Source organism: Adiantum capillus-veneris, chromosome 14 (assembly GCF_014529385.1).
Source record: "Adiantum capillus-veneris isolate H3 chromosome 14, ASM1452938v2, whole genome shotgun sequence".
In the NCBI taxonomy this organism is placed as follows: domain Eukaryota; kingdom Viridiplantae; phylum Streptophyta; class Polypodiopsida; order Polypodiales; family Pteridaceae; genus Adiantum; species Adiantum capillus-veneris.
The window spans coordinates 40,575,769-40,590,273 of NC_140944.1; the positions used below are offsets into that span (position 1 = coordinate 40,575,769).

A 14,505-nucleotide genomic window follows, 5' to 3' on the forward strand; every position below is an offset into this window, starting at 1 on the left:
TTCGCAACACATCAAGACTGCTGATGAAAGTGACTTTGTAACCCAAGTCATCAAGACGTCCAACCAAAATCAGATTGTGTGTCAAGGCTGGAACATGACCCATATTATGGATGATAAACTTCACCCCATATGCCACAACCATGGAAATATCACCTACGCCAACAACGTCACAAGAGTAACTGTCACCAAGTGTAATAGTGTAAGGTCCTCTTCCTAAAAGATCGGGGCGACTTGGAAGATAGCCTTCTTTACCCTCTAAATCCGTTGACAACACCCTACTCCGATAATGCGAAGCAAGGATACGAGCAACGAAAGAGAAGAAGACTTCCACCTACTGTGTTTGTAGTTGCAAGACCCTACGCCACAAGCCAGGTCGATAAGGTTAAAGTTTCTATGGACTCTAGATCCTACATTATAAGAGAAGAAAATCCCCTTTCACATATTAAGGATTCAAAAACAACGCCTTTTTCCCCGCGTTTAAGAGGCACAGCCGCCATCCTTAAATCCAAAATATGACAAGAGATAAATCCCTAACTAACGAAGACAAAGTGAAAAGTACTCGACTAATCGAGTCCACCCATCCTTGACTGGCAACCTGAGCCTGTCCCCACTTTCCACACTGCACTCACCCGTTCTTTTAATGTTATCTAATTACTACCACGACATATACAACAATGTTCCTTAATTAATTCTTAACACAAATTCCTTAATACAATCCTTTCAAACATCACCAAACAATTCCTTCATAACCAGAGTTAAAGAATCCGCAAAAAAAAAAGTCTTTAGTTTCTATACAAGTTTTGCTGCTAACCACGGACTTTCTCTGTCTAACCAACAGAGCCTTTGCAAAGGTTTTTCCTAATCGCTAACCGCGAGATGCGCATACTTCCCTTTTGCTAACTGGAAGGGACATCTTGCTACCCGCAAGGCATCTTGCTAACCGCAAGGTAAAAAAAAGAAAGTTGATGACCTCACCTTTAATCTCCGCTAACCGCGGATTCCTCTCGCTAACCACGAGTTCCATCTGGAAACAAGGTTTTCTTTCAGTATTTCATATTCTAAATGTTTCTTTCAACAAGATCAATCAAAATCATATTTTCAAACCATAATTACTTATCAACAATATTTCTTTATAAAAAATTAACAATTTATAAAAGCAATACTTTTACTACTTTATGAAACATATGCTTGTTTCATGTGATTGAACAATCACGTTTTCGGTCGGTTTAAGGTAAGGTTAAATCTAAGTTCATCTTACCGGTCACCATGAATACTATGCATAATTTATAAATTTGTTTTACCGGATTTGGAGCGCGTGCGGCTAACTCCTGTGCTGGCGGTTGGACGGCTTCGACTTCTTCATCGATTGATGCTTCCGCATGAGGTACGTTCGGAGTTGACACCCTTCTTCCCACCTTCCTTGGTGGTGCAATGGCAGGGGCGTCCTTGGAACTTCGCGTTACCCGCTTCGGAGCCATAGCTTCGGAATGGAGAAAAGAAAAGCACGTTGATAGAGAGAGAGAGAGAGAGAGAGAGAGAGAGAGAGAGAGAGAGAGTGTCCACAAATCGGGTGACGGCACGTCGACGATTGGAGATGGAGATGGCTTGAAGGTGAGAGGTTAAGGGAGAGAGGCTTCCTCCGGCGCGTGGTTGCAAGAGAGCTTCCGCTTCCGTAGATGTGTGTGTCCAAAGTGAGAGGAGAAGGGTACTTTATATAGGCACTAGGGGGATGCTAAAAATACTGAGAGGTTTCAAGAATAGGAGAAGGAAAAGCTAGCGCGTCGTCGCGGCCTCAAAAAAAAAAAAATTTTAAATTAATTTTTTTTTTTTTTTTTGCGTTCACGAATCTTATGCGCGATTTTAAATAGCTCTATACTTACAAGTTCTCATTCTATTTTGGAAGAGAGAAAGAAAAAGGATCCTAATTTTGACTCACCTCTCTTTCTTTCCTAAAAATACTATCTCCAAGATTTTTCTTCACACATAGATTAGGTTCCCACATAAACCTATGGTTCCACATAAAGAAAGATCATAAATAAATGGATTCTGAACCCGATTTTCAATCCGATTGCTCTGATAAACTCATGATGACTCACAAAATTGAGAATCTCAATTTCTTTACAAAATATATGAAATGATTTATATGAATAAATGTTGGGTACATTACAATCTCCCCAACTTAAGGATTCGAGATGTCCTCATCTCGAGAACAAGTGAGGATAATCCTTCTCTAAGGTAGCTTCATCTTCCCATGTTGCATCTTCTTCAAGGTAGTCCTGCCATTGAACAAGGTGTTCTCTGAGGATTCTATTCCGAAGAATCTTCTCTCGGGACTCCAGAATCCTGGATGGTTGGAGTTCTAAGATACTTTGGGTAGGCATGACAATCTGTTCATCATTTAGGAGTTAATCATCACTGGGGATATAGGGCTTCAATAAGCTCACATGAAATACGTCATGAACTTTAATATGTTCTGGTAACTTCAACTTGTAAGCTTGAGTACCGATACACTTGATCACTTCATAAGGACCACAATAATGTGGGCTAAGCTTCTTGTACTTTCCAAGCGATAAAGTACTTCTCTTTGGATGAATCCGAAGAAAAACCTTGTCGCCTTCTTTGAATCTTCGCTCAAACCTCTTTCCATCTGCATCCTGTTTTTGGCGATCCTGAGCCGCTTGAATATCCCTCCTAATGGCTTTTGTTTGGCTTTCCATTTCTTCAAGCATCTTCTTAGACGCTTCTACTCTTATGGTAGGATCTGAAAAATTAAGCGGAGAGATACAGTCCTGTCCATATAAGGCACAAAATGGGGTCATACCAATGCTTTGGTGATAAGAAGCATTGTAGGCATACCCCACTAGAGGTAAAAGTTGAATCCATCGCTTAGGTTCCCTACTGCAATAAGCTCTGAGAATATCTTCAATGACTTGGTTGACTCGCTCGGTTTGTCCATCTGATTGAGGATGATATGCGGTACTAAAGTTCAGTTCTGTCCCAATTGCCTTGAAGAGAGAACTCCAAAAATTTGACGTAAACTCCGGATCTCGATCGCTTACAATTCACTTGAGTAATCCATGCAATCTGAAAACCTCTTTAACAAATAGTCGTGCAATATCAGAGGCGGTAAATGTTGTCTTGACTGGTATGAGGTGTGTAACCTTCGTGAGTAGATCAACGACCAACATAAGTGAGTTGTACCCACCTTGTACCGTAGGTAATCCTGTGACAAAGTCCATGCTTATACATTCCCACTTCATTTGTGGAATGTCCAGAGGTTGAAGTTTACCGGGAAGTTTAACCCTTTTAGCCTTAATCCTTTGGCATGATAAGCACTGGCGAACATAGCGTAGTACATCTGCCTTCTGTCCAATCCAATAGAAGCTTTTACGTACTCGATTGAGAGTCTTTGCATAACTTGGGTGTCCTGAAGTAGGGCTATCGTGGGCTTCGAACAAAATAGCCTTCTTTAAGTTAGGGTCCCTCGGTACACATAATCTATCTCTGTGGTAGAGACAAAGTCCATCTTCTGAGAAGTGTATCATTGAAGGTATAGTCTTTGACTCTCTAGATCGAACAAGGTTAAGCTGCCTTTGATACTCTTGATCAGATGATGCAGCTTCCTTTCCTTTTAATGATCGGGTTGTTAGGTAAGGATATGAGTCCCACAAAAGGTTTTTGACTCAACGAATCTGCAATCGTGTTTTCTTTCCCAGGGCGGTAGAGAATATCAAAGTCATACTCTTGTAAAAGTTCCACCCATCGCCTTTGTCGCATATTCAAGGTTGCTTGGGTAAAGATCCACTTTAAGCTCTTATGGTCAGTTATAAGTCGAAACTTTCTTCCCAATAAATAGTGTCTCCATAGCTTTAAAGCATGAATGACTGCCAACAGTTCGAGATCATGGGTCGGATAGTTCTTTTCATGACCCTTAAGCTTACGTGAGGTGAAAGCTATTAGTCTGTCTTCTTGAGTTAACACTCCTCCAACTGCTATTCCACTAGCATCAGTGACAACTTCAAAGGCTTGATTGAAATCTGGTAGCTTTAGACATGGGGCCGTAATCACATATTGCTTAAGTTGGTCGAACCTTTCTTGATGTACTGGTTCCCAATTGATCCTTGCTCCTTTCTTCAAGAGGTCTGTCAAGGGTGCGGCGATCACCGCATAATTCTTTATAAAGATTTTGTACCAGCCTGTGATTCCCAAGAATCCTCTAAGCTCACTTACATTAGTTGGCCGAGGCCATTCAACAATGTCTTGAACTTTAGCGGGGTCTACTGAAATTCCTTCTTGCGACACAATAAATCCCAAGTATTCAATCCTTGGAGAGAAGAATGAACACTTGCTCATCTTTGCGTATAGCTTATGCTGGCGAAGAATATCTAACACCTTCCTTAGGTGAGCTTCATGTTCTTGTTCATCTTTTGAGTAGATCAGAATATCATCAAAGAAGACAAGGACAAAATCGTCTAGGTAAGGCCTGAAGATATCCTGCATCAATCTATTGAATGTAGCTGGAGCATTGGTTAGACCAAATGACATTACTATAAATTCAAAATGGCCATAACGGGTGTTGAAAGCTGTCTTTGGAATATCTGATTCCTTTATTCTGATTTGATAGTAACCAGATCTTAGATCTATCTTTGACAAGACCTTAGAACCATGTAGCCTATCCAGCAATTCATCGGTTCGGGGTATAGGGTAGTTGTTCTTAATTGTTACCTGGTTTAGTCCCCTATAATCAATGCAGAGTCGTAAAGTCCCATCTTTCTTTTTCTGAAAAAGTACCGGTGCTCCCCAACTAGATTTGCTTGGTCTAATAAATCCCTGTTCTAGAAGTTGACGAAGCTGCTCCTTTAGTTCAATTGCCTCCGGTAAGGCCATTTTGTAAGGTCTCTTTGACACGGGCTCACTTCCTGGGAGAATCTCTATCTCATGATCAATTTCCCGGGTTGGAGGAAGGGAGGTAAGGTCTTCAGGAAAAATATATGAATATTCATGAAGCCACGAGGGTTTTGTATCACTTGAATTTGGATCGACCTTATTCAACTTGACTACAAATACCTGTTGACCAGCTCCCATACCCTTGAGCAGACGATTTGCCTTCACTAATTGAATCTTTGGGCTCCCACTTTTCCCTTGCACTTTGACTTGCCTTGCTTGACTATCTCTAAAGCTCAAACTACCTTGGCCACAATGGATGCTAGCCTGATTCTTAGATAACCAATCCATCCCAATAATCCCATCGTACATCCCATCTGGTAGGGTTCTAAAGAAAGTTGAAGTAGTGTGCCCTCCTAGTTCAAAATCAAGGATTCCCACAGAATGTCGAGATACTACGGTTTTCCCATTAGCCAATTCTACTGTCATAGGTTTAGCTTGTTTTTGGTTTAGGTTCAACTTTCGTAAACATTTTGGGGATAGAAAAGAATGGGTACTGCCACAATCGATGAGAAGGTTAAAAGATTTACCTTGATGAGTGGCTCGGGTCTGAATAACAGCAAATTGTCGTTGAGCTCCAGGGTTGTCAATAGCTGCATAGATAGTCGCTCTTTCTTCTTCTTCACCAATGGTAGGTTCTATTATGGTTACACGTGCATGTGCATTCCTACCTTGACCTCTTCCAAATGCCCTTGCTGCTCTTCCTCGCCCTCGTCCACGTCCACCACCTCGTCCAGTGTTGTTTTCAATAGGGTGGTGTCTTCGGTCTGCCTCCGTTGCCACCGCTGCTCTGTTAGATAAGTGTGGGCATCTGTTCCGGTAATGTCCCAGTTCTCCACACTCAAAGCAACGAACATCCAACCTTGCAGGGTTTTGCACGTTTGCAGCGTAGGCTCTTTGTGGCCGCCTCTCATTATTGGAAAGTCTTACTGGTCGTCTAGCACCATTAAAACTCTGATTCTATTCAACTCTCCTCCTTATGCCTTGCTCCTTCATCAAAGGTTTGGCTCGCAATAAGGCATCTTGCACAATGGTAGGTTTCATGGCTTCTAGTCGTGAGCAAATGGGTTCTCTTAAACCTTGGCAAAACCGAGCTACTTGTTGCTCTATCGTCATTGGTGGTGCATAACGCCTAAGAATTACGAACTTTGAGTAATACTCTTCCAGGGTTAGGCTGTATTGCTTCAGACTAAAGAACTCGTTCATCTTTAACGCTTCATGAGCAGGGGGTAGGTATCTTTCCTTTACTGCTTGTTTGATTTCCCTCCAATTCTCGGAATTTTCTAACACTCCCATGTCACGGCAATGTTGTTTCCACCATAATTTGGCTTCACCCGTAAGGCGAAACATCCCCAGCATCGCTTGGTTTGCAGGTGCAGTCTTGGCAGCTGAGAAATAATCGTCCATAGCTTCAATCCAGACTTCCGCATCCTTTTCCACATTGGCACCTTCACCCTTAAAAGAGGGTGGTTGCATTTGTTTGAGCAATAATTTCTTTTCCTGAACTTCCGTGTATAAGGCATCGTTCTGAGGATTCTCCACTATAGGAGCAATTTGAGGGTTCTCCTGCAAATTTTTAACACCAATGCTTATAATAACTTAAGTCATTAAAGTATTGGGTTTATCTAATCTTTTAGAGTTCAACACATAGCTTAACCAATCATAACTTAGTCCAATCACATAACTTAACCAGTCATGGATCTTCACCAACAAATAATCAATGACTTGACCAGTCACTCAATTCTTTTGAACAAAACAACTAAGTTTATTATTTGCAACCCATACGCATTAACAAGCTTTCTGTTCCCAGCACTAGTTGCATCAATTACTATCGTGAAGCATGTAGGGAACACCAAATCTCAATTAAGCTCAAGAGTAGATTATTTATCAAGAGTCCGTTTCTCTTCCCAAAAAAAATCAACGTCTTCTATTGATTTAAGAATACCAATGGCCTTGTTACAAAATGTTATAGTAACCCTAATCCTGAGGTGTATATTTGAAGTTGTGCTATTCTTGGGCACTCTTTAGGAAGAAGCGCGGAGGATTTTCTATAGGGGCTAATAGTCGATAAGTGGAGGGGAGTTGTGGTAATCCTGTTGTCCATCCCTTGCCCAAGAAGTGGCTAGTTCTTCCTATAACAACCACTCGGTCTTTTGGAACGACTGCAATGACCTTGTCATAGACCCACCGATTGAGGTTGACGCTTCCATTTGCCGCCATTGCTTTGACATCGGTTGGCCAAAAGGTATAGTAATGGACCAGCCTTAGCTCCTCGCACCATTTGATGTGGCGAAGATCATTATTTAAATTCCCTAAGCTTCGAGCCCTGATGGTAAAAGTACTCCCATGAGACCACCAGGCTCGAGACCATCCTCGTTGGGTTCGAAAACGCGGCGGAGTGGTCGATATCTCAAGGATCCTCATGACCAATGCTCGAAAGTCGTAGTCGTTTGATCGGCACGCAGACATGTACATGATGTTGAACACCTGAAATCGCATGTATGCCTCATGCTGATCCTGGAACGTGTTATATATAAATACGCAAGAATATAACATCAAAGTAATTTAGAAACAAAAATAGCAATAGTGGAAAAAAAAATATTCTTTCCCTACATTCCCCTCTTAACGTTGGGTTAACCTCTGTTTATCCTTGGCTCTGATACCAATTGTAAGGTCCCCATCCTCAAAGTTCGGGGCAACTTGGAAGATAGCTTTCTTTACCCTCTAAATCCATTGACGACACCCTACTCCGATAATGAGAAGCAAGGATACGAGCAATGAAAGAGAAGAAGACTTCCACCTGCTGTGTTCGTAGTTACAAGACCCTACGCCACAAGCCAGGTCAATGAGGTTAAAGGTTCTATGGACTCTAGATCCTACATTATAAGAGAAGAAAATCCCCTTTCACATATTAAGGATTCAAAAACAACGCCTTTTTCCCCGCATTTAAGAGGCACAGCCGCCATCCTTAAATCCAAAATATGACAAGAGATAAATCCCTAACTAACAAAGACAGAGTGAAAAGTACTCGACTAATCGAATCCACCCATCCTTGACTGGCAACCTGAGCCAGTCCCCACTTTCCACACCGCACTCACCCGTTCTTTTAATGTTATCTAATTACTACCACGACATATACAACAATGTTCCTTAATTAATTCTTAACACAAGTTCCTTAATACAATCCTTTCAAACATCACCAAACAATTCCTTCATAACCAGAGTTAAAGAATCCGCAAAAAAAAAGAGTCTTTAGTTTCTATACAAGTTTTGCCGCTAACCACGGACTTTCTCTGTCTAACCGACAGAGCCTTTGCAAAGGTTTTTCCCAATCGCTAACTGCGAGATGCGAATACTTCCCTTTTGCTAACTGCAAGGGACATCTTGCTATCCGCAAGGCATCTTGCTAACCGCAAGGTAAAAAAAAGGAAAGTTGATGACCTCAACTTTAATCTCCACTAACCGCGGATTCCTCTCGCTAACTGCGAGTTCCATCTGGAAATAAGGTTTTCTTTCAGTATTTCATATTCTTAATGTTTCTTTCAACAAGATCAATCAAAATCATATTTTCAAACCATAATTACTTATCAACAATATTTCTTTATAAAAAATTAACAATTTTTAAAAGCAATACTTTTACTACTTTATGAAACATATGCTTGTTTCATGTGATTGAACAATCACGTTTTTGGTCGGTTTAAGGTAACGTTAAATCTAAGTTCATCTTACCGGTCACCATGAATACTATGCCTAATTTATAAATTTGTTTTACCGGATTTGGAACGCGTGCGGCTAACTCTTGTGTTGGCGGTTGGACGGCTTCGACTTCTTCATCGATTGATGCTTCCGCATGAGGTACGTTCGGAGTTGACACCCTTCTTCCCACCTTCCTTGGTGGTGCAACGGCAAGGGCGTCCTTAGAACTTCGCGTTACCCGCTTCGGAGCCATAGCTTCGGAATGGAGAAAAGAAAAGCGCGTTGATAGAGAGAGAGAGAGAGAGAGAGAGAGAGAGAGAGAGAGAGAGAGAGAGAGAGAGAGAGAGTCCACAAATCGGGTGACGGCACGTCGACGATTGGAGATGGAGATTGCTTGAAAGTGAGAGGTTTAGGGAGAGAGGCTTCCTTCGGCACGTCATTGCGAGAGAGCTTCCGCTTCCGTAGATGTGTGTGTCTAAAGTGAGAGGAGAAGGGTCCTTTATATAGGCACTAGGGGGGTGCTAAAAATACTGAGAGGTTTCAAGAATAGGAGAAGGAAAAGCTCACGCGTCGTCGCGGCCTCAAAAAAAAATTAAAAAATTAAAAAAAAAATTAAAATATAATTTTTTTTGCGCTCGCGAATCCTATGCGCGATTTTAAAAAGCTCTATACTTACAAGTTCTCATTCTATTTTGGAAGAGAGAAAGAAAAAGTATCCTAATTTTGACTCACCTCTCTTTCTTTCCTAAAAATACTATCTCCAAGCTTTTTCTTCACACATCGATTAGGTTCCCACATAAACCTATGGTTCCACATAAAGAAAGATCATAAATAAATGGATTCTGAACCCGATTTTCAATCCGATTGCTCTGATAAACTCATGATGACTCACAAAATTGAGAATCTCAATTTCTTTACAAAATATCTGAAATGATTTATATGAATAAATATTGGGTACATTACAAATAGAGCCAATGGCTTCCTCGTATGTAGTAAACCAATGCCTATGAGGTGTGACATGCAGTAAAGCACCCAAATCAAGAATCCATGTATGGGATACTTCACCACTAACAAGGAGTTCAACTGGCATAGAACTCTGTAAAGATATAGAGTGTCATGTGCATCATAAAAGACATCATTATTTCCAGTCAGCATATTAATGTCTTTCGCATCATTGTCATCATGAACTATGTTCAGTTCTTCAATCTTAATCAAACTCTTTGGTTTCTCCTCTTTATCATCATGATCTTTGCCTTTACCTTTACCCTTCTCTTTGTCATGCTTCTGAGCATAGCAATCCTTCTTTATGTGACCAAACTTATCACAATAATGGCAATGAACATTGAGGTGACCACGAGACTTGGATCTAACCTTTGACACATCTCTATTTCCATGTTTCTTGGACTCACGTTGCAAAGAATGGCTCTTGTGTTGCTTATCATCCCTTTGCACATAATGAGCTTTGCCATAATGCAAGCTATTCATGGTCTTTCAACGCATCTCCTCTGACAAAAGTGCACTAGTAATATCATCGTACTTTAGTGTACCATTAGGAGAAGAGTTACTAACAGCTGTGCAAAAGATATCCCAAGAGGGTGGCAGTGAACAAAGCAATAATATTGCTTTCATCTTATCATCAATGGTCATGCGTTGTGCACAAATCTGGGCAAAAAGAGAATCAAATTCATTGATATGGCTGGCAACGCTAGCTGACTCCTTCATGTGAAGGTTGAAACATTTTGCATCAAGAAAACCTTATTGCTAGTCGTATCCTTTTTGTAAGTGTCGCATAATTTCTGCTATAAAGCATGAGCAGTCTTGCATTCTAACACTAAAAAGTACACTGACTTACCAAGGTGCAGTCTAATCGTAGACCTGTATAGCTCATCAAGCTCCTCCCACTGAAATTGAGTCATGTGCATATCTTCAGTTCTAGCCGCACAGGCAATAGGCAACTTTTGCTTCTTTTGGACAAGCACATCATACATTTGGTTCTTCCAAAGTTGAAAATTAGTGCCATCAAACTTCTTTATGTCATAAATGTCATGGTCTTTGCTAGTAGACATGGTGACAAAATGTTAGCAGCAAGCTAAGACGGATACCACAAATACCATTTTTTGGAGCTCTCATTGTAAAACACTTATTATTTTTGATAAATCAGGAATATTATAACTCCTTTTTTTTAAATACACCTTGTAATTGATGAGCTAGGGATACAAGCTTCCAGATTGTATCAACCTGTCATTGTCTATCTTTAGTTAGATCTCCCAAATTATTAGTTTTGACTACCAAAAACCTTGGCTACGGTATAAAAGCCAATATTTGTAAGTTATTTGTAAGTTTTTTGGATAATAAAATACACAGCTTGAGCTAACGACACTCACTTCTCTCCTTCTTATGCTTCCTACTCCCTCCTCGGTTGTCACATTGCAGTCGTGTTTGTTGCATTGCAACCGTAGGTAAGACCTCTACGCATTGACGTAAACACATCACAGTATTTTGTAGCTTTTGGCGTCGCCAGCCCGCGGCCTAATTTCATCATAAGTAGGAATTTACACTTCCAAATCAAAAACTAAGCATAGGCGGGGTATTGGGGCATCATTGCTAAGCATTTAGGTGCATTTTGGGTCGAAAACGACTAGGTCAAAAATCCACTACTATTAATAATCACGATTTTGGCACTTGACCTAAAGTGGGGTTTGAGACCATAAGCATGTGTGCTTAGGTCTTATAAAGTTGTTCTAGAAGTTTTGTTACGTTTGGATGTCATTTGTTGATGCTGTAACGAATATGTTTGTTTATCGATGAACGATTGGTTTTTGTTGATTTCAGTCACTTGAGTGTAGCTTGAGTTAGATGCGAGTTGTTAGTTGTTTTCCGAGAAATTGACAACCTCTTGTAGCCTCTATGCACTAGTCGAGTCAGCTTCGTCCCATGGATTGACAATTTAATCGTGATTCTTGCTAAAAGTGTAATAAGATAGGATAGTGAGGCTAGACACGCGTCCCACATTTGGCACCATTACCGAGGAATGAACCCGGGTCACCCACGTGACAGACAAGAATCAAGAGATTTTTGATATATCTATCCTCCCAATAATAGACTCTGATCTTAGGATTATCATTACTAAGCCGTTTCAAGGGCTTCAAATCAACTTAATCCTATCCCTCGAATTCTAAATTTGGTGGTCCTTCTTTGCAGCCATATCTGGAATTATGGTATTTACTTCTAAACCCCATTTGTCTATCACGTCAGGGTCTTCGACTTGTAAATACCGAGTTCCATTTCTATCCATGTATATTTTTCCTTGTTTGTTTGCCCAGATCTCCTCTTCAAACTCAATACTATGGTCATCAATGCGAATGGCATACTCTTCGTTAGGATCCAGGTAAACCTAAGCTCCATGGCGATTAGTCTTATAAAAAGAGAGTATATACTTATAGCGCATTCTCGTTCCGGTTTCTAAGTGATTCAAATAGGAAGACATTTTGGATGTCAAATCAGGACAACTAACGGCCATGAAGATCATCTATATCTTCAAGATCAAATAGTAAGGACAGCAGACCTATCAACCTATCTGTTTAGGGATTGTTATAGCAACAACTTTGTTATGATGAATCCTGAGGAGGTAGAACAAACCAAAAACCAAGGGTATTTCATAAGGGATTGGATATTGGGACAAGGACCATAAACAATTCCAAGAGATGAACACTATGAGAGATCATCTGAGAGTAATGTTAAGAAACCAGAAACCACCTCATCACACAGAAAACCGGGTGACACTAAAGCCAGTCCAGGGCTACATGAGTCACTATCTCCAACAGAGTGGTTTGAAGGACTCAAAACAGGACCAACTGTCAAGAGACCGGGATTTGAACCAAAATGATGCGTCATACCAGTTGATTTTCATAAATGGGTCAGAAAATGCAGTGGATCTGGGGATCCATATGACCACTTAGCAAGCTTTAAGCAAGTGCTAGGAGCTAAATGCATGTTTGATTTCCATACTCAATTTGAGGGGTTTGGAATGACATTAGAAGGAAAAGCATTGACATGGTTCCAAAACATTCCACCAAGGTCACTCATGGACTTGAACACATTAGCTCAAGGCTTTGTAGCTACTTGTTCGAAAACAGAGATCAAACATAATACTGTCGCTCAAATCTACAGCTTTAAACAGAAACATGGTGAGTCTGTTTGGGATGGTGCAACTCGAATGAAACAATACATTGCCAAATGCCCAGGGCTAGGGATACCTGTAGAAGAACAACTAGTGTCATTGTTTCTAGAGGGACTTCTAAACAAAGAACTTCATGCTATACTCTATAGCAAGAAGCATACAACCCTAGAAGAGTGTGTGTCAGATGCTATGGGCTTAGAAGACAATTGTGATATTTTCAACAAAGAAGATGTCCCTAAGGATAACCAAAGTGAAAAAACAGCATCCACCAAACCAATGCAAGTGGAAACAGTAGCTGCAGCACCACTTTCAGCGATAGACGACATGCTCAAAAGGATGAATGACATGATGAACAACATGCAAAAAGCACCTATGATGGGGACTAGGACAAGGGATACCTCAACATGGACAACCAATTAGACCACAAAAATGGTGTGCAATCGAGGGTAAATGGACCAACCATGAGACCAATGAGTGATATTTCCAACCAAAGTATGATGGGAATGTTCAGTACATGCCCATGAGGCCACAAGGAAAACCCATTGTACAGATACCAACCTAGCATGGCACTAGCTCAAAGACCACCGATTGGTATGGAAAGACCTCAATCCGTGTTGGATCAATAACCTCCGTATCCAGGACATAATGTAGTTCCTGTAAAGTACATGCACCCAGAGGGAGTCATAGATGAACAAGCACTTGTGCATGTTACACCATATGCTAAGCCTAGTCCATCTACAATAATGGTAGAAGGAGATTGGTATAATTCACATCCACCACCAATGAAAGAACGTGTGACTTATGCTCCACCAGAGCTTGCACCAATGTATTATGTAGCTAATCAAGGTGTTAGACCTCCTATGGTAAGACCCATGATTATAGAAAACTGTCATAATTGTGGTGCAGATAAACAGTAAAATGAATTCCCAGAGCCTGACAAGAACCTCAAGCCAGTTGAAGCTTATTGCATACACTGTTGCAAAAAGGGAGGACACTTCCCAGAAGATTATCTTGTAAATCCTTTAAACAAGGGTAAAACAATAGTAAACATAGTCCAAGTGATACCTACTAGCTCATACAAGAGTAACCGATTGTTCCAATCAAGGTAATCACTAGAGCCCAAGCTAAGAAAAAGAAACATAACTCCTCTGATGATTCAGAGAATACAAAAATTACCTCTCAAAAGACCAGAGCAGAAGTAAAAGGTATGAGATGAGAAAATAGAAACAACAAGTTGAAATCGAGGAGAAAGCAAAAAATCTATTACAAGAAAAGGTGAAAGAACCTAGACACGAAGTCAAGCAAACAACCGTGAAATTTGGAGGAGTAATTTTGGTTGATAAAATTTTTGAGCCTATTAATGCAGCCTTGGAAGCCTACCAAGCGGGAATTAAAGCAGGCCAAAACATGGAAAACCAATGGAAAAACTATCATTCTCTAGACATGGAAGCATCTAAGCTTGAATCTTATCAAAATTTGATAAGAATCATGTAAGAAATTCTGGAAAAACAAAAACCCAAGCTCGAAAGTATGGCAAAATATGAGGAGCTTGTGGTAAGAGACACTAAAGAAAAATTTGAAGTGGTGGTAGAACCCCACCTTGAAACAAAAGAGCCAGAACTTATAGTGTCGAACAATGAAGATATCTTAGACGGGGTTTCATTTGTAGAGGAAGACTACCAGGA

General features: G+C 40.5%; 2 protein-coding genes and 1 pseudogene across 2 annotated transcripts; all 3 read right to left on the reverse strand.

Annotated features, from left to right (window-relative positions):
• Nucleotides 1-2,198: 2,198 nt before the first annotated feature.
• Nucleotides 2,199-2,883, reverse strand: LOC147442248 (uncharacterized). Its single transcript, XM_086529349.1, has 3 exons — nucleotides 2,857-2,883; nucleotides 2,445-2,789; nucleotides 2,199-2,387 (listed from the first exon to the last, which is right to left on the reverse strand). The coding sequence occupies exons 1-3, from the start codon at nucleotides 2,881-2,883 to the stop codon at nucleotides 2,199-2,201; spliced, it is 561 nt and encodes a 186-aa protein (XP_086385475.1).
• Nucleotides 2,884-5,904: 3,021 nt separating this feature from the next.
• On the reverse strand, nucleotides 5,905-6,420 carry LOC147442249 (uncharacterized). Its single transcript, XM_086529350.1, has one exon. It carries the CDS (start codon nucleotides 6,418-6,420, stop codon nucleotides 5,905-5,907), a length of 516 nt encoding a protein of 171 aa, XP_086385476.1.
• A 501-nt stretch (nucleotides 6,421-6,921) lies between these two features.
• Nucleotides 6,922-7,443, reverse strand: LOC147442250 (uncharacterized; annotated as a pseudogene).
• Nucleotides 7,444-14,505: the final 7,062 nt, after the last annotated feature.